The following is a 26,058-nucleotide window of genomic DNA, read 5'->3' as shown; positions in this document are numbered from 1 at the left end:
ATTTCAGACCCTTAAGTGATTTTTTTTTTTTTCGAAAAAGCATGTAGCAACAAATCCAGCGTCTCTTGGGACAAACCTTTGCTACACTCAGTAGGAAAGAGTCACCCAAGAGTCAGGGTTTCCCTCTGCAGACAGACCTCTGTATTGTGATCACATTGCAGGTGACAGGAATAGCTTCTAACTTTTCTCTGAATGATCAGCTGAAGTCAAAGCACAGCCAATGTCTTTAACTTGTGTATGTACATGTGAGCACAGAGAGTACGAGAGAAGCAAAAAGATAAAGGGCTAAAACACACACCTCCTGTCTTATTTTATTGACTGGATTCCAGGTTTGATAACTCCTGGCTCCAATTAGCTTTAGCTGAGGGGTTCACATACTTCACACCCTGAATGTTTGAACAATGTTTTCAATATGAACAAGAACAAGGCAATGATTTGTGTGTAAAATAGAAAAAATAGATTGTGTTTGTTCATATTTGTAACTTGGATGAAGATCTAAAAATATAGATATTGTTGAAGACACTCTCAGTGAGGAACTGAGGCTTTGGTCTAGCATTGTTGATGTGGTGTAGTGAGTTAATTCAGTCATGGCTGGAGGGCTGCAGCGCCTGCCTGTCTGTCCTGTTTTGCATAGAGTGGAGATAAATACTAATTTTCATCATATAGGAACAGACTGTCACAGATAGAAACCTCTAATCTAACGAGTAAGATGTGCAGGTTATCTGTATCCGGGACATGCCTCCACATTGTCTGCACATTTAGTAACAATATTTTTTCTCCTCCACAGGATTTTTCCTGACTCAAAATGAGGTGGAGGTGCTGCTATTTTGATCATGTGCACACATGTGTACTGCACCTTCAGCTGGCTTAATAATAATAATAATAATAATAATAATAATAATAATAATAATAATGATAGCTTTATTTATATAGCACCATTTAGAAACATAGTTTACAAGTGCTTGACAAACGAATCAAAAACAATGATAGTCAAAAGCATTAATCAAACACCTTGTTACAAGCAACATATTTTGGGGAGTTAGTGAATCCTAAGTAATTTCAATAAACAATAACAATTTAGGAGATGTCACCATGTGCATTTTTCATAATTTCATGACATTGTTAAGACTAAATTAAATTATGAATTGAAGAAATAATCAACAGATCAATCAAAAATGAAAATAATCTTTTTTTGTCAACAAAGGACTACGTTTAGTTTTCTTTACTGTATCATGTTCTATTTTGTTGTATTTATTTAATGATCTCTGAAATACACAAACTTTAATTATCCCAGGTCTCAGGAGGATTTCTATTCTGAATGTCTTTTGGGAAGATGAATAAAAAATCGTCTTTGCGTGAAAACACCCTCACCAGGATTCCTCGTCCTGTCTTGCACTCTGACTCTGATCCTCTACTTCACCAGTCCCTTCCTCCTCCTGTGGTTGTGCTCTACTGTCAGACCTGATGGATTTACCATGTCTCGTCAGTAACATGAATTATTACTTTTTAACTGCTTGCAATAATCATTTGATGTCTTCAGTGTTTATCCTGTCCTTGTGATTCTCCTCCTCGTAAACTGGCCGTAGAATAATTGGGTGTAACGTTAATTTAGGAAACCTTTTTAAGAAATTGGACATGCTTGGATGCAAAAGAAACAGTGTTCATCTGTTTGAACAGCCATGAAATATCAATGCACTGCTGCCTAACTTTCTCTTGATGTAGTGGATATACAGACGTCTTTGGACAAAATTCCTTGAGGAAAATTGCAGCTCTGTTCTTCTTCTCCTGCGACCTGTGCTGATTATGATACAGCGTCACACCGCATGGGCATGATGCCGCAACTGCAGTTACAAATCACAAATCCACTGAGAACAACATTAAAAAATTGTGTTTTCCATGAAGACAACCTTCAGTTTGTCAAGAGCTGACGGAGGAGGCTGTGTTGTCAGCAGGAAAAGCCCTGCTCCAGTGTTGTGTGTTTTGCTGCATCACACTGAAAAACAGATGAACTCACGCAACGAGACACACTTGCACTGTACAGGCAGCCTCCAGCTCTGTGTATTCAGCTATGTTGTTGCTTTTTTCATCACTAGTCCTCCTGTAGTTTTACTCAGACACTCTGGGGCCAGTCACATTCAGCTCCATGATCTGCTGCTGGGTATCACCAGCAGAACAAGATGCGTGTTGGGACCGCAGTAACTCGCTGGGTTATTTCCTTCTAGCTTGTGTCAATTCACATGCAAAGCAATAAAGCTGAAGAGCTCTCTTGTGTTTATTTATCCACTGTAGTCTCACTCAGATTCCAGAAATTTCTGTTCATCTTTTACCAAACAATATATTCTAAATCTTTTTTACATTCACATATTTCTTTCTCAGTACTGAGCTGCTTCACAACTCATACATCTATTATTCTTTCCCCCCAAGGGGATCATTAAAGTTTAAGCTAATCTTGTACGTACTCACATCCTGAAACCACAGTGGTGCAGCTCCTTAGGAGCAGCAGGGATTAAGTGCCTCTTTTGAAGGGCACTGCACAAACTCTCTGGAGATTCAAACCTGTGTCGCTGCAGTTGCAAGCTGCTGCCGTCATTGTTGAAGAAAAACCCTTTGCACAGACTAAACGGAAGTCGTAAGACTGTTAAGTGCCACTTAGCTGACAAACCGTGTCGTGTTCTTTACATCAGACATTTTCCATCACTCTGCTGCCAAGTTAATCTTGTTTGCTCGATTTACCTTTTGGTGTTTCCATGTTCTTATTATTCTCCCTCCTTGTCCTGAAATGACTGCAGGTCTGAGCTAAACACATTACAAAAAGGTATTATTATAACATTACTTGTATACAAACATGCAAGTGCAGGCACATAAACACATGTAACTGTAGACACATGCATTGTTAGGGTGAGTCAATTTATTCGACTTGGGCCAATTAGCTTAAATAGCTAACATAACTCTGACATACCCCTGCTCTCAGGCATAATGTCTCTGTGAGCTGTTTGTGACAGTCTGAAAACACCTTCATAACCTGGAGTAGAACTGAAATCTACAATGTTTTTTAAATAATGAAAACCAGTATGTATGGTGAAACTTTTCTCTTGAGAAATGTCGATCTCTTAGTTGATGAAATAGAGCCAGTATATTTGCACTGAACTGAAGTTCATATAAGGTTTGTCTTTTGGTAGTATTGCACCTCACCAGCTGCTGTGTACAGGAATTGGGTAATTCATATTGTTCAAGTTATTTGTGTGCACATTGATGTACATGAGGGAGTCTCTGGATCTTGCAGATTAAACTCTCTGTAGATTGTATTCTTACTTATGTACATTTTGTGTCCACTACCTGGATCCTTATGGAAATAATGGAGTATGTTATATATGTTTAGTATTGAGTTCATAGTTACAGGTGGTGTTACTACTGAACTGCATTGCATTGAGGGGTGTTTTTATTTTTTTGTCCTCGTTATTTACACACATGAGGGGGGGCAGAATATTAGAAACACCTCTCGACAGTCCAGTATAACACCATCACAATGACGTTAAAACGAATGTTAAAACTTATAATTTAACACCTCAATGACAGTGTCAAAAGAAAAAAATAACTAAATCTTACAGACATCACAAAGGTTGACTTTGTAGGCTATTATATTGAATCAAATTAGATCTGATAATGAAGTGGACACTGGGTGCAGAATTGAATACACAGCGACATACTTGTGTGCAGTGGAATGTGGAGTGTTTCCGTAATGATGAATTAGATGTAGCTCCATTTTGTAGTTTATTATTCCTTCACATTTTGGTGAATCTCCACCAGAAACCCACGATTTGTTCTGGTTTGCACTGTAACCTTGGATGTACCACTACAGTTTCTGCATTACTTTTAAAACGGCTAAACACCCAAGCAGTGAAATATCTCTCACTGGTTTCCAAAGAACAGCATGTCAGTGTTATGGTAGTCTGGCTCTGCATTAGCCTCTCTGGATGCTGGAAAGGTGCATGTAAATGAAGTGCCATATTTCCAGTTGTACTCAGTCCTGTTGGGTTATGATTCAGTCCTTGGCAGGAATACAAGGCAGTCGGTGATCCTGTCAGATGTAATGGAGCTGAGCAGGCAAGTGAAACATGACAGATTGCTAACCTTGTCTCTACCCAGCTGCCTCCGTTCCCCACATCATCCAGAGATGAAGATGTAAGACAGCTCAGCTACAGCTCCTGTAACATTTTGATGGTGAAAGCCGTGTTCACACCCACAAGAGCAGAGCTGTTGTTTGTGACAGTCCACTTGGTTAGTCTGTCTTGCTGCTGGTACACTGAGGATCAACCAAACTACTTCCTCCAGAATTATTTTCAGATTCTTTATGACTCCTTGGTTTGTTAAGCCACTCTGTGTGTGTGTGTGTGTGTGTGTGTGTGTGTGTGTGTGTGTGTGTGTGTGTGTGTGTGTGTGTGTGTGTGTGTGTGTGTGTGTGTGTGTGTGTGTATTTGTTTCATTTATTTATTTAAAACCTTGGAAGACACATTGAGAGAAAACCCTAATTCTTAATGGTGCTGAGGTACAGATATACAATGAGCACAGCACAGACCTCTGACAAGGACAATGTCAAACAACACACACCAGACTTCAGAAAAGAAATTCAAATTCATACTCAATAAAAAATCCTACACATCTGTCAATTAATATGCCTGTTTACATCAAGCTCCATCTGCCCCTTTAACTGGATCACTGTCAGAATTGAATGTGCTCTTCTCTGGCCCATGACCCATCTCTCCACCAAGTTTGGTGTAAATCCAGCTGACAAACAAACAAACCTCCACCTCCTTGGTGGAGGTAATAGTAAAGAATAAAGGGTGATCCGTACTCACTGATAGAGCAGACAGACCAGTTTTCTGGTATAGGGCTTATCTTTAAATGGAAAATATTTGTTTGCTGCTATGTATATTGTTTAAAATCTTGTTTATGGAACCTTTAATCTGACATAGCAGCGCTCTCAATCATCAAGGCACCAAATGATGAATTTGCCTTTTGTGTTTGACCTAAATATTGTCAAGTCCTTGGTCTCAGCAGAGGAGAAAGGAAGACTTTGTTCACTGAACACTTTCTCAACAATCCGTCCTTTTGGAAAAGTGGAACAAGGCTCGTGGAAACTGGAACAGTCATGAAAAACACCCTCTCTTGTTTTCCTGGCTCAGTAGCTGAGAGTTTAGACCTATACTGCAGAGTGTTATTAAACAGGTGATTATTCTTGCTTTCTGTCCATGATTGTGATACTTAAGGATGTTAAAGTTCTGTTGATTCTGATGACCTTGTATACTGACTCTAATTCAGGAACATATATTTCAGTTTTGTCTTGGATTTATATTCTGTTCTCTGTAATAATTTTCTACAGTATTGGGGAGTGGGGATGGATAGATTCTACAGTGCTCTTTAGATTGTGTTCAATTGAAATGAAGCTCCCATCTCTCCCTCTGTCTGTTCCTCTGTCACTGTGGGACCCGAGGAAATCTCTCACTGGGATCTGAGCAGTGTCAAACACTGACTCCTACCTGCATCATGTTGCTGCGTGGTTCTGCAGTGGGTCAGTTGTTACAGCTGTTGGCTCACAGCTTCAGTTACCCAGGGTTCTGCCTCACGTGTCTTGTGCTCTTTGTGTTTTGTCGGGTTTTTCTCTCTTTTCTGAAGATAGTTTGTACTCTGCTCCTGTGAGAACATTAAACTCTGCTGAGGCCTCTAAGTTCAGAGGTTATGACATGTTAATGGTTTCTACACTAGTGTGGTTAATTGGGTTTATTATGGCCCCCAATTACTAAACATAAAGTGGGTCCAGTGAATGGTGCTTTGTTGATTGTTGCCCTTCCCTTGGAGGTCAGATGTCACAGTGCAGCAGTGCAGATCAAGGGCACCTCAGCAGGGGGCATTTGTTTTCATTCATTTCATTATAATATAAACATTTTCTCAATATCTTTATTATCATTTTCTTATCACGTCCCATACAGATTGTAACATGCAGTAACAATACAACGATTGTTATTGAAAATACCTACATGACACATACTCACACAACCACATACACTCACACATAATAATAATAATAATAATAATAGTAATGATGATGAATGAGAATGATTTCCCTCCAATAGTTGACAATTTCCTTTAGGTAAGGCTTACATTTAATCTTTTATGATAGAAAGTCTTTCTACTTGGTTAGCTATGTAAGTAGCTATATAAGTCTTTCCAGACCGACACAGTCCGAAAGCTCCTTTATCCACATTCTCAATGATGGAGCATCCATACTGTTCCAACATTGTGCAGTGGCCCAACTGGCCTGAGGAAAGTCCAAAGAGTTTAGTCTGTTTTGATGTTTGTATAAAGTCCTTCAGATATATTCCAAGCACACAGTTTGACATTTAAATGGATTTTGGTATTAAACACCTCTGACAAACATCTTACAACATCCTTCCAAAGGTTTTGGATCTTTGGACACTCCCATAGACAGTGAAGTAGAATATTTGGTACTTGTTAATTAATGTATTACTAAATACATCATCAAATGAGAAGGCACTTTCAGAGCAGCGGACCAGTTTACAGCTTGTGTTTGATGTCTGGTATAAATTGTCTTAGCTTGTTTTAGCTGACAATGGAACTTTTTGATGAACATTTCTGTAGTATCATTGTACATTAAATTGTCCTCTATAAATACACTCACAGGTGAATAGAAAAGTTTGAGGACAGCTGACCTTAGCTGCCTTTGGCTCTCCCTGTGAAGAGCTGGCTGAATCAAGAGCTGTCCAGTCATGTAGGCTGATGTCAAGCTGTTAGATTACTGGCCAGTGTCCAAAGGCTGTTCAGAGAGAAAGAGGAACGGACAGATGGACAGGGGAAGAGAGGATGGAAGAAAAACTGAGGCTAAGACAATTAGTAGAGAGATAAAGTGAAACAGTGAAGTAGGGGAAAAAGACAGATGGACAATGAAGGATTAGATGCAAAGGCTGAGGGAAAAAGATAAAGATAGAGGGACTTTTGGTGGTTTCTCCTCTATTCTTATACTATTCTTCTTTCCTTCCTTCCCTCTTTCCTCTTTGTGCTATCTTTGTCTGTGTCCCCTTCATGGCCAGCAGGGGTTTTGAAACCTACTCAGCCTAAATTTAAGAAATGTACTGTCCTGTTATCTCCAGGGGCTCAAAGTGTGTCACTGCTCTTTTCATGCCACCAGCTGTCATACATCTGACCCACTTTAGGTGCAGAGCCATAGTTTGTAATACAGTGAGGAAAAAGTTGCACTCGTATTGGCAGGTAAAGAGAAACACTCTCAACAGTCTAAAGTGGTCTGACAGTTCCCTGGGTGAGAGACACGAGTCTGGTGCTAAATAGGGCAACGACTAATGATTATTTTCATTATCAGTTAATCTATTGCTCATTTTCTTAGTTAATTAGTTTAGATTAGTTGTTCTGTAATAAATTAATAGAATATCTGAGGTAACATCTTCAAATGTCTTGTTTTGACTGACCAACAGTCTAAAACCCAAAGATATTCAGTTTACAGTGATAGGTGACAAAGGAGAGCACAGATTTGGGAAGTGTAACTAGCAATGGTATTATTGTGTGGAAAGAAATACCAAAACAATTAACTGTTCGTTAAAAGTCTGTGATTCATTTTCTGATAATTGACTAATTGTTGCAACTATAGTGCCAAAACACAATTGATTCTTTACTAATAAGCCTTTAGAAAGAAACTGACTACAGCGTGACAGGAGACATTTACAATAGCTACCACCACTATCACCAAACACAATGGAGACAAAGAAGTGGCTTTCATCACTTTTGGAGCAGGAATGCATAAATCCCTAATTCAGGAGCCCCTTTTGTCTAGTTCTCCAGCAAGCAGCTAGTATTTTATAACATAAGAAATACAGTAAAAACTCAAAACAAACATGTTATCACAGCCCAGATTTTTTTTCGCAGGTCAGTATCAAAAATATTGTGAACTTTTGCATCAGTCAGGATTAAAACAGTAATAAGTATTTCTGTTGTGATTTGAGTAACTGAGCTGGTGTCAGATAAGTTTCCAGTTTGAAATAACCTTTAGACTTCAAATTATCCATACACTTTTTGACACTTGCACGTGCTCACTGACAAAACACAGCTGTCAAGATTCAAATCAGGACTAACTTCCTCTGAGATCACTTTTAATGTCACATCATTATACGCTCTACTTATTAAATGGTCAGATGGGGCAGGTAGATGATGTGTGTATAGATGAAATAGTTAGGTTGATAGTCAGTTAATCAATTTGTTGAAAATTAATTGATCTTCTACTTTGATCAGTCTTTTTTTGCAGCTTCTTAAATGTGAGGTATTCATGGTTGTGTTATTCATTCATCACAGTAGATTAAATATCTTGGGTGTAGGACAGTTGGAGAACTAATTAGCACATTGAATCTAATCCTGTGATTCCGGTTCATTTTATATGAATAAATATAAAAGCAGAGACATGAGGGTAGATAGTCAGACTTTGGTGTCTTGTTAATGGTTGAACCCAGCCAGTTATTTCCTGTCTGGTCACATGACTGAATAATGCATCGGTCTATTCTAAATGACTCTGTTTTTGCTACCTTCTATTTGTGTCCTTTTTTTCTTTCTATTATCTCTTATTGCACCTGAAGTCTTTACTGCGTCTTACAACCCTCTTCTCTCTTAATCTGCTTTAATCAACATTTGATCTCTCACTCACTTTGTTTTCCTCTTGTCATTCCTCTCATTTTCCCAAGTCCCTGTCACAGTCATAGATTAGACCTGTCTGCAGGCTGACATTGTTATTCACAAAAAACTTCAGCTATCTCACTTTTATTTGAATGTCAGTATGTGGGTGCTGATCACACCCATCTTGTGTCATTTTCTCTGTTTTCGTTTATTTCTCACACTCTGTATTTGATGTCTCTCTCATATTACTAGAGTATGTGTGGACCATAGTGTAAAGGGAGAACTGTCACCCTGCAGAATATGTGTGGTTTTGTATTTAGTGCATAACAGCTTAGATAACGCCTGATGGTAATTTCTCTCACACATTTTCACTTCTTCAGTCTCTCCCTTTATTACTCCATCTGGTTCTTTCTTTTTTACCCCACCTCCCTTCATCCTTTTCTCAGCAGTCATAATAACAGATCTGATGTCACAGTTGCCATGGCAGCCGTGTGATGACTTGGCTGGTTGAATCGGCCTGGTCGTCTCGTGGCAGAGATACAGACAAAATAGAACCAAAATGAACAGAAATTATACAGGATAGATTGGGATACAATAGATTACAGTTGATTTTAACAAATAAATGTATTATTATATACAAGAGTAGAACAGAATGGAATGGATCATTTATACATGGATTTGGATCAAACCGCAGGCTATGCAAGTTGGCGTATAGAATAAAGCAGAATAATTTTTCAAAACTAAATATTAAGGTTGCATGTTTTTACAGAAGAATATATGTGTAGTACTGTTGTCATGGTACTGTCAGCTGTGATAACAGTGCCAATTTGATAACTGTTGAAACTTAATGATTTGCCAACTTCATTATCTTTTATATAAATGAGACAGTTTTAAATTTAAATGCACAGTATGCAATTTTCTGCCACTAGGGATCTCTCAATCCAAACACTAACAAAAGACGGAGTTTGGTGACCTAGCGTAGTATCATGGGAGTTGATGTCGTCACCATCATTACCATCATTGCCATCAGCTTGTCCTAGTTAGGGTTCCCTCAGTGTCAGTCGTTGAAGAGGTCTTTACCAGAAGTTGAATTATACACAGAGGTCTCCTCTCCAAAACAAATAGACCAGGTGATTAAAACCAGTAAAAACACTGAATAAAACATTTTCACGTTAAAAATCGTCCAGGAGGGAGGATAAATAGTTAAAAATGACCAAGCTAAACAGTTTTATCATAAAAATGTGGCTTATGTTCAATTTTGAGCTTCTGGCAGGCAACCAAAACACTGACCCATGTGCAAGAGGAATATGAAAAACAAACAACCCCAACAGACCTGACAGTGGGATCTGTTGAGCCCCGAAAAGTATCAGCAATTAAGTATTTGATGATGATCTGCCTATGATTAGTTTCAGAACTTATTTTATTTTCTAGTTTGTAACCAGTTGAAATAAATCTTTCATTAACGATTAAATGCAATTTTTTTATTTTGTAACTCTTGTAACTAGCAGTTTAAGCTTTAAGTTTATGAGTGAAAAAGTTATGAGCCCCAACCCCAGTAAATTTTCTTGACAAAAAAGCTGATATCAGACACATTTCTATATCAGGTTGTTGCTTATTGAAGAGACAACCAACAAAGCAGCTACAGACAGCAGCATCTATTATTCAGTCCTGATGTATCGAAGCAACGCAGTCAGTGTGTGTGGGATCATCACAACAGTGTACTTACCATCTGTCAGCCTCTAACACCAGGTTCACCCATACAACTATATCCTGTTACGGACACACACAGTGCACATGTAATAATTATGACATCAGTGTTAGAAAACACTTCCACCATCACTGCTAATCTGCTTCTCTTAATTGAAATCGTACATCCTGAAGCTTATGACCAAACTAGTTCACACCAGCCAATAGATGGAGTGTGTGTACTTAACCGTGAGACTGACCTCTTTGTTATTAACTGTTAAAAGCTGTTGTTGGACCTACATTAAGTAGATTTAGGCCACCAATCTGGGTCTGTAAGGTATCAGGATCACCATTAGGAGAACTACAGAGACGAGGAAGCTCAGCAGTTAACTGGGTCTGAACTTGATCAGGGAGGAAATGAGCGCTTAGATATATTTGTGACACATTACAGACTTGCTGTTGGCTCTTGATATAACGTGTAAACCAAGGAGGGCTGGTACACTCCGGGGTTTCACTTATTGGCTGATTGACTGGCCTGCTTCACCAGTTGGCTGATTCACCAGTTGATTGCTGTGTGGATTTGGTATTTGGTTCAGTGGAGCAGTGGATATAGAGCTGTTGCATAACTATTTTTATTAAACCACAGGGCTGCTGCTGTTGTAGAGGTGTCAGAAACTGTTGCATAAAGCAGAAATCACTACATATATTATTCTGCTCTCTCATATAACTATACATTATGTATCGTGTGCAGATATGGGGAAACACACGTTATAAGAATCATCAATCAATGAGATTATTATGAACCAACCAACCAACTATTTATTCATTTATATGCTTTAAAATGTCATGAACCGGTTGACCTTGAAACTGAATAGATAATGTATAAATCCCAAAATCATGTACTCCCATACTGGATTCAGAGGAAGAGCCTGTATGAACTGAGGGGAATAAGTACATTTAAAAAAGCAAGGGTAAGGACCAATATAAAAAGCAGATGGCGTAAACCTGTGGAAGAGTTGTGATAATGATTTAAGAATGTGTAGTTACACAGTGTGTTTCTCTGAGAGTATCTGTATCCTCTGCTTTAATTTAAGCAGGCCACAGGAATAAAACAGGACTCCACTGCCACACACACACACACACACACACACACACACACACACACACACACACACACACACACACACACACACATACACACACACTGAATCCTGCTGAGTCTAGTTTTCCTAAAAATACACTTTAAATTGATTCAAACTTTCTTCTCTCCTTCTAGGTGAAAGTAGTGAACCGAGGAGTTCTACCTTTTTTCCCCACTATCTTCTCTCTTTCCTGTCCCTTCTTTATTCTACTTCTCTACTCTTCCCCTCCTCTCCTTCTCTCTCTCTGTTTCTGTGATGCCGAGCTGTGGGTGATTGTATGCCCGTGACCAGACTGAAGCTGGGGAAGCTAAAGGTGGTGCGGCGGCAGCTGCTGCAAAGGTACAGAACAACACACATCACCACCAAGTTTATTTTCTGATAAACAGCCTAATTTCTCTTTTACAGTTTTTAAAGTTCTGTAACCTATCATAATGCATGACTTTGCTATTGGTTGCTGTGGAAACTGTTGCAGTAACTATGGAGGTAACGGTCATCAGGTTGTGTATAGATTCACATTGCTTCGTGATTGCTTGTTATTTAAACTGCAATTAGTAAAAGTGTGTTGAGTGACCATCTGTAATCTGTCACAAGATAAAACAATCAAACGAAAAAACATTTTATCCTCCTGTCCTCTGTCTAGCCTTGCAGATACAGTACTTCTTTTGAGCACATTTGAGTTGGTGTGGTTTTGAGATTCTTTTGCCACCACTCTAATTCAATTACAATTAAAATGACATTGAAATAAAAAATCTGCAGTAATACTGTATCTCCAAATAATGTCCTGGTTACTCAGGTTGATCTACAAACTTTGGAGAACTGTTTGTTCTGAAGTACAGCAGCCTACTTTCTGTGTCTGGGCTGAAGGATGAGTCACGGTACAGAGACAGCCTGAATGCATCATCTAAAGAGGCCAATTGTCTATTTTTTGTGGCAAATTGGTTTGACTACCATATGATTATGAAACCCAGTGGTACAGTTGGGTTTGATTCAATATAAACCCAGAAGCAAATCTGATAATAGAATCTGACCCCTTTTTCACATTATCCAATCAATTTTGATTCATCCATTTGTGATTAAAGTTAAAAAATAACTAAAACTCAGTGATCTGATTGAAATTGAAAAATGAAATGAGCAACAGAAGCTAAGACATTCTGATGGAATATGTCTCTGACACATTAAATCTACTATGTTTTCCACGCCTTATTTTTCATAAAATACTTCCTTCAATACTTGAGGTCCTGGTTCAGAACCATTAGGTTGATATATATAATTGTCTACAAGATATAAAAGATTAACTGGGAAAGGCAGCTCAGTCGGTTCACTACAGAAGCATCTCCTCTCTGGCCTCTTCAGATGACAGAGCACATTTCAGATCTCAGTCAGCCAGACCATCAGTGATGTCTGACAGTCAGCACCTGCTAAAACATAGGAGCTGCTACATGAATGTTTTTTTCACATTGCACATTAAAAAGCATTATGAGGTTTGATAAGAGATTCTTTAGCCTGAGAGCCCAGTGAATTTCTGTATTTCATCAATCATGAATCAGATCCAAAATGGAACCTGCTGTCAGAACAGAAATTTTACACCGAAGGCTCAATTTCATCAGTTTATTTAGTTTCCAGTGCTCTAGCTCTGATAAAACAAGCTCCACCGGAACACTTCATCCTTAAATTCTCTAATATGTTCATTTTTTAAAACTTATCAATCAGACAATATATTGCTCAATGACTGTAGTTTAAGTGTTTTTAATAATGTTGTGGGTTTAGGTCTCAGTTTATTCAGATAAACGTCTGATGCTCTTCTCCGGTAACTGATGTTTATTTAATTGGTTGATTCCAGATATGAACACCAGCCGTTTGTCTCCTGCCTGGCCGGCCTCTATGGTTGCCAATGGAGACGATATCAAAGAGCCCGGGCACAACCAGGAGAGTGCTGCTGCAGCAAGGTGCGCACACACACACACACACACACACACACACACACACACACACGCACTGGGAGGACAAAGCGGACAAGATGCACGTACTTATGCTTATGTGGTTATTTGCTAAAAGTCTCACGTGTATGTATGTGCGTCTGTGATAAGTACAAATAAGTATCACACCTATACACCTGTGCAGGCACATGCATGTGTATTATGTGTGATAGCTAACAATACTTTGATAACTAAGCAGCCTATCGTGATGATTGCCGCTTACTTCGTCATCTCCCCTCTTGAGGAAACATACAGTTAAATTTGTTTTGTCAACAAGAACAGAAAAACAACCTGAAAGATAACCAGATTGTTAAGACATACCTTTTATCTTCACACTCTACTATTAAAACTAAGCGGGTTAATAATGAGCTGCTATAACCAAAGCCACTGTGTAGCTGCTGGTTTATCTGGTGATAACCTCATACATCCCATACACACAAACGCACAGACATACACACATGTGGGACTAATAGTAAATAATCACACGAACATACATATGCACACACACACACACACACACCCCCTATAAGCAGTTTGTTGAGTTGGGTTAGTTTGCTGATTGTGCAGACAGTATCGATTCCCCAGCCAGTTTTCCTTCGTCCGGCCTGCTGACTCCAACAGTCAGTTATTGCTTTTCTCTGAAAATATATCAGCACATACTCTGTCAGCCAGTATCAAAATATACTGCTTTCATATGCACTGTGTAATACGACTGACGTCCTCTGTATCTGCTAGATTGTGTAGCATCAGTGAGTTGCTGTCTTGCCTTAAATTATCACTATAAACATGAAAAAAAGGTTATTTTGACTATAGATCTAGACACCATGACTACAGCCTTGTTAAGCTTAATGGAATAATTTAGCTTAATGATAATAAAGTAAACACATACAGAGCACTAGTCAAGATACTTATTTTGCATTCGCTTTGAATGTAATACTATTTTTTCATTATGATATCAGTTTTTACAATGTGAGTGAAAAATACAATTTTTGAAAAATGTACATGAATTTCAGAATTATTTAATATTTTGTATGTTCCCCATTTTACTCTAATGCACTCAAGCTGGTGACCTATGTGGTAAGATGAAGCATAATATTTGTGTGTGTGTGTGTGTGTGTGTGTGTGTGTGTGTGTGTGTGTGTTACAGGTGGAGTGTGGGAGTTTTGGCCTCCTGATCCTCACCTTCTTCCTGAGTTTTCTATTCCTCTATTTCTGGAGTGAAGCTCAGAACGACTACAACGACTTTGACTGGTGGGTCACACACACATTGAATACTGTTCGTACATGTTGCATGTTGGCAAACACACACTCATGTTAGTTGAAGTCTGTAGACTAAAGAAATGAAATAAAGGAATGAGTGAACTGATCATCCTAACAGTGAATGAATGTGACCAACCCATCAATCAAACGTGATTGACAGTATGAGGCACACTGTATGTGATGTCTGATGTCTGCTTTTCATTTGCGTCTTCAGGTTTAACTTTGGGACTCTTGGTTTCTGGTTTCCCTGGTCTCTTGTCCTGCTGGTTGTTGCCGCTTCTCTCTTCACATACATCGCCCTGCTGTTGGTAAGAACACTGAAAACAAATCACTAGTAAACTCAGAGATCTGATTATACTCTGTTTGCTTACCTCTGTAACCAAGCTGCAGTGTCATTTTAAGATTAGAGGTCACCAGTTCAAATCCCTGGATGTGCCATGAAAACTTATGTGTGCAGTTTAGCCTCTTGTCCCTCCCAGCACTTCGTGTGACATTTACAAGGTTGTTTGCTTAGTAACGAACTTTATGTAAGAATTATAGAAAAACAGACACAGATGAGACTAACACTGACAGCAGTGATGAGATATCCACACGTTTTATTATAAGATAAATTGTTCTTCAATGATGTTCAGTTCATAAAGAATGTTGTAGTCAATTGAAAATTAAGTTTCAAGTTTCAGAAGAGACAAGGAGAGTTTTACTTGAAGCAGCTTTATGCAACAAAATTTAATGAGTATCTAAACATTGTTCAGGTGCTGGCAGTGTGTCTGCTTTCTGAGGGTCAGAGGCTTTACCTTCACTGGAGCCACAAGGTACACACACACACACACACACATACACACACACACACACACACACACACACACACACACACACACACACACAATCAATAAACACAAACACTGACTGAGTAAGTTGTGTTTTCTCGTCATCCTCTGTTTGTGGCAGACTGGCATCGTGGTGACGTTGGCATTCTCCGTCACAGCCACCGCCATCCTGTCTGACCTCTGGAGCAAAGAATGGAAAACTCTTCTCCTCTCTCTGCAGGTTAGCCAACCTGACATGCCAGCCGATCACAGGAGAGGGTTACTGGGTTTTTTTATATTAGAAAAACATTGTATGAATAGTAAACTCAATGCTGTGGCTACTGTGTTTATACAAACTGTAACTAGGATATTTGAGACTGTGCTGACATTTTCATCCTCTTCCTCTTTTTATCTTCAGGTGACAGCTCCGTTCCTCCATGTGGCTGCAGTCTCACTGATGGCAGTTCTCTCCTGGCCCATAGCGTTACACTTCTTCCGCATGAACAAGAAAGGTGAGCAAGCTTGTTAGTGTTTGTTTGTTAGCTGGAAATTAGGTGGGTCTTTGCTTGAAAGTCCACTTGCAGCAGGTCTAGATGTATCTTATCAAACATTTAATCTGCTTATCTGTGTTAGCACATACCGTTCAGAGAAAAACTCTGTGGGACATGAGAAATTCACCCCTCCCTCAAATGGTTTTGCTTAGGTGGCCTTACGTGCTGTAGATATATAGATTATTATGGAAACAAAACAGGAAAACATGTAAAAAGTGACGTAGACAGCTGATCCAGGATGAATAAGAGAAAAAAAAAAATCCCATTTTATATGTTTAGAGTAATTATTAAAACAAGTATTAATATCTAAAATAATATCTAAAAGTGTTATTCATTGCTAGATTAGATTTACTCATACTTGTGTCTTAATCCAGACCAGTGTATGTCTTAGCCACCAACTGTACATCAAAACACCTGAAAGAGAGAGAGCTCTCCTTCACTCCAGCAGTAACTAGAGGAGAGAAAGGCCTCGAGGACCTTATTGAAATGACATTGGGTGATTTCAGGCAGACAGTGGAGGGTTTCTGCTCTATAGGCCTCAGTTGTAGTAGTACTGAGCTGCTCTGCCCACCAGGAATACAGCTATTCTGAACTGAACCCCCCCCCCCAACAGTGTGACGCACTTGTCTGGAATGGATTATACACTTGTAAACCTCCCTCTTTCTCCCTCACCACTTCCTCTGAGCAAAAAATCAATGTCTCATTTTCCTACTCCTTTTTGCTGTCTTCTCCTCTGCAGCCCCTCTGATGCTTTCTGTTCTGGTGTTTTTTGTTCTCTTGATCGTTCTGACTTCTTCTCTTATCTGTTCTTTTTACTCGTCTTTTGGTCACTCCTTCTGTCTTGCAGTGTGTCTGGCTGCCTTTTCCTCTTCACTGAATGGCTTTGACCTCTGCATCTCTCTTCTTTCTTTGGTCTCCATGGGTACTGTCCCTGGTTGCCATGGTGATTCAGAGGCGAGTGATGCAGAGTCATGTCAGGAGGGTCTCTCCTGGAAGGAGATAACTTAAAGAGAGATTTGCCAAAGGATCTAATTAGCTTTTCTTTCTTTCTTTCTTTCTTTTTCTTTCTATCTTTCTTTCTTTCTTTCTTTCTTTCTTTCTTTCTTTCTTTCTTTCTTTCTTTGTATCTCATCAGCTCTGTAACAGGTGGTCAGTGGTTTTGGGCAGTTTTGTTAGCTAATCAGGTGCCAACATGGCAGCTGTACCTGTGTCTGTGCTGATGCATGCTGGGACCTCTCACTGAGAGGAAACAGTATGGAGCCTAACAAAGATCACCTGTTGACATTTTAAACCAAGCAGGTCTACTCTCTCTTTCTTTATGGTGACGTGCAGTAGGGCAGAGAAGGTAATCAATAAAACTATACAACATGTTGATTAAAGAGCGTTAGGTTTTCACACTGACATTGATTTATTTTATTCCAGTAAGTGCTGCAATAACCAGACATGAGCCCGTTTTAGTGGTGTAAGCAAATAACCATGTGAGCTATAAATTCACTTAATGGAAAAAAAACTTTCTTACCTCAGTTTCAAATGTAACTACTACTGCTTATACTCTTTATGACCAAAGACACACAAGAGATTTGCACGAAAGTTTTATTAGAAAACAAGCTTTTAAAAGCTAACCTGTATATGCTTTATGTTTCTAGTTCTATGTTTGAACAATTATAACGATAGATATCATTGTCAAGATACTTATCATGTCATTTTGGAGACCCTACTATGAAAGTCCCAGTTCAGTCTGTTTTCCCAGGCGGCTTTGAGCCTGACCAGATGGCTGTCATTCTAACTGTATCCCATATGGCTGGTACCACTATGTTGATCCTATCAGGAGAGATTTACCGTATATTATCCTGATTAAGTTCTGATTTCTACACTAGCAAACTTGTGTAACCCTTCATTGGGCCATATTTAGAGGCTTGAAGGTGAAACTATTGGTTTTTGGATTCGTTTGTATGCTGCAGGTGGACTTGTCTGTGTGTGTGTGTCTGTGTGCAGAGTTTTTGTCAACTGTGTGATGCACAGATTTTGTATGAAGCCTTGTGTAGGTAATTTCAGTAAAAATAAGTCGAGTTCAAAACAGTGAAAAACAAAATGATGAATGTGGAAAGTTCAGGATGTAGTTGAAAAATGTTGTGAAACTAATTGCGATTCCAGCTCATATAACTGACTGTAAACTATTGCATAAAGTACATTTGTTTGCAATATATATAAAAAAAAATTATTAAAAAGTAAAAATCTCGGTTGAACTTGTAAAATGACACAGTAAGCTAGTATAAGCTTTATACTGTGACCCCGACTTTTACTGCATTTTCACACGATTGATTTTTAAGTCAGTGTACTGTGAAACCACCATCTTTGTGTTGTGTGCTCTTAAGTGCGTCAGGTGGCTGTCTTGGGTCTCTACCTGTCCATGCTGTTCTCTCTCTACCTGGTCCCTCTGGGAATGTACTCGCCCTGTATTAAAGAAGCAGGAACACTGGGACCAGCCCCAAGACTTATCGGACACAGAGGAGCTCCAATGGTAAGACTGAACTGAACCGTGACAGCTGGACCTGTCTCAACTCTGTTACACGTCTGTGTTTTACTTCTAATATCAACCATCTTTTTTGTTGGCTATGATAATGTTAGCTTCATTGATGAGATCTGGAGATATGGACAGTGTGTGTTTGTGGTTGTGTGTGTATGTGCATTGTCAGTCTGGGAATGCGTTTGTCTCATTGTGTGTGTGTTTGTAGCTTGCTCCAGAGAATACTGTGATGTCGTTTGAGAAGGCAGTGGAGACTGGAGGAGAAGGACTGGAGACTGACGTCACCATCAGGTATCAGTGATCTCACCTGTACTAAATAGTAATAAATGACAGTAAATAAATGTATGTTTTGGTGTTCTCCAAGTTTTATCACTGCATTGGTCAGTTTTCTGTTGGGTTTCCTGATGCATTGAGGAAACTTTAAAAAAACAAAGCAAAAAAAATTCAAAACAAACTCTGCAAACACACCCTGTGGAGCTTTTGACCAGAAGTAGGACCATGAAACAATGTTTTACTGAGCAGCTCCCTGTTTTATTCATTTTGGTGAGAAACACTGAATGTTTACATAACTAGAGGACTCCCCAGGATGCCTTTTTAAATTGTGTTTACACAGGCCTGAGAAGTGTAGATGGAAATTCCTGTCTTTGTGGATTATAGAACCCACTGACACTGGTTGGTCTCCTGTGTAAATGTCAAATGTACATCACTGAGCAGATGGTCCCACTTAAATGATGTAGTCATTTACTCATCTACTTTAATTATTTTAAGTCATGACTTTTGATAACAGCCTTTCTCTACTTAAGATCATGAAATATGTTTCTGTAAACTATAGAGCAATATGTATCCTAAAACAGCTGATAGCATCATAAGGTTTCACAAGTACAAGCAAACCAGCCTTGATTAGCAACTGCACGACTAATGGAACAAATTGTTCAAATGTACCTTCACAACTGTTTCAAGGTGACACAGTTATCTTTGAATGACATGATCAAATTACTAGCATCATGAGTTCTGCTGCTAAAATGATCAGAGCAGCGGTCGGCCAACAGTCTGTGCCTCGGTGCTAATTATACAGATCAGATGCTAGCATGCTACCCTCAGCGCTAAGGTGATTACTGCCATGCTAATCCAGTTAGCCGTTAGCCTTTCCATTAGCTGAAAATGGAGGGATTAGCAGCATGACATGAATGAGCGTTAGCAAGTTAGCTTAATCTCATGCTGCTGGCAGAGTCTTTTAGTTCCTTTTGTGTGTGAGAATGAGATGTTAGCGTGTGTGTGTGTGTATTTATGGGCATGTAAATAACTGATATCACTCTTAATCAAGGCGACAGCCAACAGATGTGTTTTTACACACACATCTGTCTTATTCATGTGCGTGTATGTGCTCATCAATAAAATAGACGGCTTTATTAAAGCCAGACTTTAATGCTTCGGAGCATCAAATACATATTGGTGACTTTAATCATCCTCTTTGACTCCCTTCATTTACTCTTTTGCTCATGTTTGTGACCTACACTTTCCCTCGCTGTAGTTATGATGGCGTTCCTTTCCTGATGCACGACTCCACTCTGAGGAGAACCACAAATGTTGCTGAGGTTTTCCCAAATCGGACACACCTCGATGCCTCCATGTTCACCTGGTCCGAGCTGCAGCAGCTGAATGCTGGCGACTGGTTCTTATCGGTGAGACTAACAAAAACACACAAACACAACTTGTAGTTGCTTCAAGATAAGGCTTGGTTTGCTAAACAGAACACAAATATGCATTTTCACTTAACAATGAACTTCCCACTGGAGTGAGAATGACACACATTGCAGCCTAGAGACTTGAAAACCTGAAAACTGTGATGTTTGAAGATGTGTTTTTTCACTGAGATAATTCTGAAGTAAATAAAAAACATATCTTGCACATTATGTCTCTCAACACAAAATGCAGCATTGTTGCTAGGTGAAAACAAATATCCGGTTGCCATCTTTACAGTAACTGTGCAAACCTTGATGTTGACATTTACTGATGTTTGATTATTTTTTACATTTTATATTTTATTTCAAGTCAACAAGTGTTTTCAAGTCTGTCCATAGTGGTTCTGTCAGAGTTAATCAGCCTTAAGTGTTTCGTTAGTCCAGTTTAAGTTTCTGAAGACTCATGTAATGTGACTTGCTGCCAAATTCATCACGAGTGAAAACGAGTTCACAGCTTCTAGAAATCTAGAAATAAACCAGAGAGAATTACAGCCAAGAGTTACATCTGTCACAGATGATGAGCTCAAAAACAGTAAAATCTGAAAAATGTTAATGTCAGAGAAAATAATTATGTGAGAGGAATGAGAGAGAGAGGAATCGACTCACTATAGTAACTCAGTCAGCTGATTAGTGGCCACAGGGAAAGTGAGCTGTCTACAGACATCCAGCTGAACAAACAAGCTGAACAAACATTTGCTGTTACATTGTCACATCGCTGTGGGAGAATGAGATCCAGATCCATTTACTATAAGTCTTGTTTTACCAATGTTATTTTGTATGATGCATGTTGTATGTGACCACTCGCAAAAATTTAAAGGACTACTTCAGAACATAGAGCTCAATTCATCAGTGAGCATATTAGTTTCACTTTTCTTCTTGCTAATATCTGCATGTACTGTGACAAACAACAGACTGTGTTATGTTTTTATAAATATTGTCATGGTAGTGGTCCAAAATGATGTGAAAATGCATATTTTTAAAATGCACAATGTCCCTGATCAATTGCATTGAAATGATGCAATTTAATTTGAGAGTGAAGAGTGAAAGCAATCCCTTCAAGTAATCTGCACATGCACGTTTTGGGATGTGACCTTTGTATTCTTCTAGGGTCAAAGATTTACTGATTCTAGAGAGAAAAAAGGAATCCTTCAATTTATGTAAAAACATAACAAAGTCAATATTTATATAAGAATGGCTACATTTAAATAACATGGATGTTGTGAACTGTTATGATAATGAGTTGGAAATACTTGTAACACCTACACTGAGAATGTCACATTCTTTTTGTGCATCATAAATGAGACTCATTCTAGGCTCTACTTCAGATTTTTCCTGGAAAATAGCTGAACTTTTTAAAGGTGATAGATCATTTTAACAGATTTTCACACATATTTGAGGTCCACCATCCACCGTTTTCTTTATTCATTCTTTCTTCTTTTATGCATCTTTTTTTCAACATCACTCTCTTACAGAGGGATCCATTTGGTACTGTGTCGTCCCTGTCTGAGGTGGACCGCTTGCAGGCCCAGAACCAGTCTGTTCCCTCACTGGCCCAGTTTCTGGAGGTAGCAGCCCGTGGCGGCAGACTAGTGCTGTTTGACCTGCGTAGGCCACCGTATGGACATCCTTACAGTCAATCATACATCAACACAACTCTGCAGGTGGTGCAGGCCCACATCAACTCCTCACAGGTAACTGTGCCGAAGTTTTCACTTCAACAGTAACTTGAAAAGTGACAGTGAATTGTATTATATGTTTATGGGTTTATTTGTTGGACGACTTAGCTGATAATCAATGAGTAACTCTTTGAATATATTATTTCAACAAACCTTTTCCTGGATCACTGTTCACCATGTTGGATCTCAGTGTTCAATAACCTCAAGAGCTTTCCCTTGTTGCAAGTGGTGACGAAATATTTTGTGTGTGTGTGTGTGCGTGTGCGTGTGCGTGCATGCATGTGTGTGTGTGTGTGTGTGTAGGTGCTGTGGCTTCCAGCTGAGGACAGGGAGTTGGTCCAGGCTGTGGACCCAGAGCTGCAGCAGACTTCAGGGGAAAAAGCTTCTATTCAGGAACTAACAGACGGCCACATCACCAGACTGAACCTGCACTATAGCACGATGTCTCAACAACAGATCAGGTACGCACACACACACACACACACACACACACACACATACACACACACATGCACAGACACACAAAATATGTCACACTCAGTCATGTCACTTATTTTTCCTTTACTCTCCAGGGGTAGAAAGCAGTGTCAATGTTATCTCTTGTTTCGCTTCTATTTCTATCACTTCCTTTCTCCTATTGAAGTTATTATTATTTATATTATTATTGAAGCTATCTTGCCCAAGGTTCAAGGTATCTTGCTCAGGGGGATCATAGGGACTGAAGGAGCTGGGGGTCGAACCACTGACCTTCTGATTAGTCGACCCACTCTACCTCCTGAGCCACAGCTGCTGCTCATAGACCATTTCCAAAAGTCTCAGTTTTAGGGGCTTGAATACTCTGGAGTAGTGGAAACCTGATGGAACCGTAGCAAAAGTGATGCGTTTTAAAACTAAAATGTATTAGTGTGGATGCAGCCTGAGGCTCCGTGTTGAACTTGTGTCATCGTTCTTCTTCCCCTTCTATCTTGTTTTATGGTGGTTGGCATTCTTCAGCTTATTGGTGCATTACCTCCACCTTTTGCTCCGGAGTGTGGATCAGACAATAGATTTACAATCTAATTCCTGAAGAAAAAAAAACTAAACTACATTTTAACTCGTGTCGTCCATATCACCAGCTTCACTTAGACTGAGCACAAACTAACGTTAGTTGGACAGGGTGGAGGCACGTGACTGAATATTTAACGGGACAGTTCATGAATGCAGCATTGGGGAAAGTAATAACTGAATTAACTGACATAAGCAAGATTAAGTTAAGGTTAATTACCCAGTCCTACTCCTAAATATAAACACACAGTACACCCAAGCACTCAGTTATACAGTCATAGCCATGTACCATGAAACACCCGTTTATGCCTACTGAGAGAAATTAGACATTTCACTGTGAGCATTTCAAACTGTGTGTGTGTGTGTGTGTGTGTGTAGTTATGTAACTCTAGGTACAGATGACTACCACGTCCTCAGTGACTCCATCTTGTAGAACAACCTCAGAGGGGAGGGAGAGCAGGGAGGTTAAAGGCAGGTGAGAGTGAAGTTGATGGCAGGAGTGAGGAGAGAGAAAGGAAAGAGACAGGAGAGAAATAGAGGAAAGGAAAACCTAGAGAAGAGAAAGTTATTCAGTAGAGGAGAGAATTGTTTGGAGAAGCAGTGGAGGAGGTAGAGACAGATGAGTGGAGTTTAAATGAGAGGAGGTGGTTTAGAAGAGAAGAGGATGATAAGTAGTACAAGAGAAATGGGTGGGAGGTACTCGTACATAAACAGAAATGGTGGGAGAACAATCTGGAAGGAAAGAGGCGAGAAAATGGTGGAGTGACTCACACAGACAGTTTTTAACACAACTCACAGTCCACTGAAAGTTTTCCCTCTTAACGTTGATTCATACTCAGTGTGATCTCACATCAGAACATGGGAATATCGGCTTTGATGACACTGTATTTGTCACTAGATAGAGATGCCTGGTTGGATGAATCACGCTGTTACACACAGACAAGAGTTGTCTCAAAGTTGTGCTCAGCATCGTGTTTAAAGTATGAAGTCAAACTTTACATGGTGATTCTTTTATATTGTAACTGTTAAGTGATTTACTGATGATTAAAGAGGAAGACAACAAACTGCTGACAAACTCAACACCAGGGTTGAGCATCATTCAAGACATTTTCAGTATTAGTGAAAATACTTTCACTTAGTTCATCAAAAATAAATACAGAAAGCCTTACGTAAGTCATTAAGTAGTGAAATTTAAGTTACGTATGCCCTGACTCAGTTTGCTAGATCAGTACTGATGACAATACAGACCAGTATTTAATGTTCATAGAATAACCTAACAATATGAAATAGTGTTTCTTTTCAGTGTCATGCTAGAATTCAGTGATTCTACTATCAGTCATCAGCTGCTAACTCAGTCTTAGTGTCACAGTAGACCCAGGCCTCACATGACTCCTAACAGGTATATGGATTTGAAGTCTGGAAAAAGACAGTGTCAGTGTTGAATGGTAGTTGAAGTATTAGTATCATAGAGTAAAAGTTGTATTGGTGCATCCCAAATTTAATACTTTTACTTACTATTACTGACTATTAGACCAACAAACCGAGAGTTTGTTACATTGTTGGACTGTGAGACGGCTTTAAATGCATCATTAAGGTTACATTTGTATAGTGTGCTATACTGTACCTGTAAGATTTCTTTATGGAAGTGACCACAATGACTAAAAAGAGTCTAATGTACGGATACATAAGCAACATGTTCATATTCATGTAACTTTTCACAGCACTCGCAGTCTGTGAAAATGGATGTTAAATGACTTAAAAATTATGAAAAATGGATCACAACATTTCACAAACTATTTCAACAACTATTATGAACTGACCCTCAGTGTGACGTCACCACCAGAGGCAATAAGAAGATTATATAACTCCAGGTGGTATAATTTGACAAAGAATAATTTCCTCTCAGATATGATCTTCCTCTTAATGGAAAATTGATCCCCCCCCCCTTTGTCTCCCTCTGTTCCCACTCATCTCTCTGTTTACCTTAGCAGATGATCATTAGACTTTCAAAGGATGCAGTCAAGGATATAGAGAAAGATACTTAGATGGATAGATGGAGGACTGTGTGTGTGTGTGTGTGTGTGTGTGTGTGTGTGTGTGTGTGTGTGTGTGTGTGTGTTGGGTGTGAGAGGTGAATTTAATACTGCCATTATGATAAATTACACCTCTTTCTTCCTCTCCTTCCTCTCTCTCCCTACAGTAAGTACCAGTCAGTGAACATCAGCACTAACCTGTATGTGATCAGCCAGCCGTGGCTCTACACTCTGGCCTGGTGCGCTGGAGCTCAGTCTGTAACCACCAACTCCATCCACGTCCTGTCCAACATCAACAAGCCGCTCTTCCTCATGGTAAACACAGTCAACTCTTCATCTCTATTATCAGAAAACCTGTAAAAAATCATGTGGCTGAGTCTCTCTGATGTTTCCTCCTCTAACCATCTTGATACTCTCTGCTCTTTCACCTGGTAACCTGGAGCCAGCAGGTGGTGGGCGGGGCACAAGGCCTCATTTAGATTACTTTTATTAAAATATTAATCATAGCAGAGGATTTTACAGATTTTAAAACATGTTTGAAGAGGAACTTTAACATCTGTTTATCACAATGATCAAACATGAAGAAGAGAAAATGTTTAACCAGATCTAATCAGACTGAACCTCATGCTAGACTGTGCAAATATTGGCATTGCTTATATACAACCATTAGTGTTTCCAAATCATATGTCTCATGCTTCATTAAATGAGTTAATCACGCACAGTGAGCATACATGGCTGTGTTCAGTTATGTTGTAAGTTTGCAGGCGACTCTGGTCATGACGTGAGGCTCAGCAAACACAGTAAAGGCAGGAGGCAGATTCCGTATCAGCCAGGAAATCTCTTCAGCAGGTGTCGAGTGTGTTTGAAGATTGAGCCTGGTTACATAAATGTTCTGTCTCACCACGTGCTCATCTGTCGAGATTC

The 26,058-nt window shown here is 39.3% G+C and overlaps 1 protein-coding gene across 2 annotated transcripts in view; it reads left to right on the top strand.

The window, feature by feature from the left end:
- The window catches only part of gdpd4a (glycerophosphodiester phosphodiesterase domain containing 4a), a 42,445-nt gene that overhangs the window by 7,309 nt on the left and 9,078 nt on the right, over positions 1-26,058 (top strand). For both annotated transcript variants that reach the window (XM_056374748.1, XM_056374749.1), the window contains exons 2-14: positions 11,654-11,858; positions 13,360-13,465; positions 14,643-14,746; positions 14,970-15,063; positions 15,508-15,567; positions 15,704-15,802; positions 15,980-16,073; positions 18,488-18,633; positions 18,848-18,930; positions 20,171-20,321; positions 21,854-22,072; positions 22,361-22,518; positions 25,302-25,449. In XM_056374748.1, coding sequence (XP_056230723.1) covers positions 11,797-11,858; positions 13,360-13,465; positions 14,643-14,746; positions 14,970-15,063; positions 15,508-15,567; positions 15,704-15,802; positions 15,980-16,073; positions 18,488-18,633; positions 18,848-18,930; positions 20,171-20,321; positions 21,854-22,072; positions 22,361-22,518; positions 25,302-25,449 — 1,524 coding nt within the window. In that variant the 5' untranslated portion in view covers positions 11,654-11,796. The remainder of the gene's footprint in view (positions 1-11,653; positions 11,859-13,359; positions 13,466-14,642; positions 14,747-14,969; positions 15,064-15,507; positions 15,568-15,703; positions 15,803-15,979; positions 16,074-18,487; positions 18,634-18,847; positions 18,931-20,170; positions 20,322-21,853; positions 22,073-22,360; positions 22,519-25,301; positions 25,450-26,058) is intronic.

Source organism: Seriola aureovittata, chromosome 4 (assembly GCF_021018895.1).
Source record: "Seriola aureovittata isolate HTS-2021-v1 ecotype China chromosome 4, ASM2101889v1, whole genome shotgun sequence".
In the NCBI taxonomy this organism is placed as follows: domain Eukaryota; kingdom Metazoa; phylum Chordata; class Actinopteri; order Carangiformes; family Carangidae; genus Seriola; species Seriola aureovittata.
The sequence above is the reverse complement of the archived record's forward strand: the minus strand, read 5'-3'. Positions and strand labels throughout refer to the sequence as shown.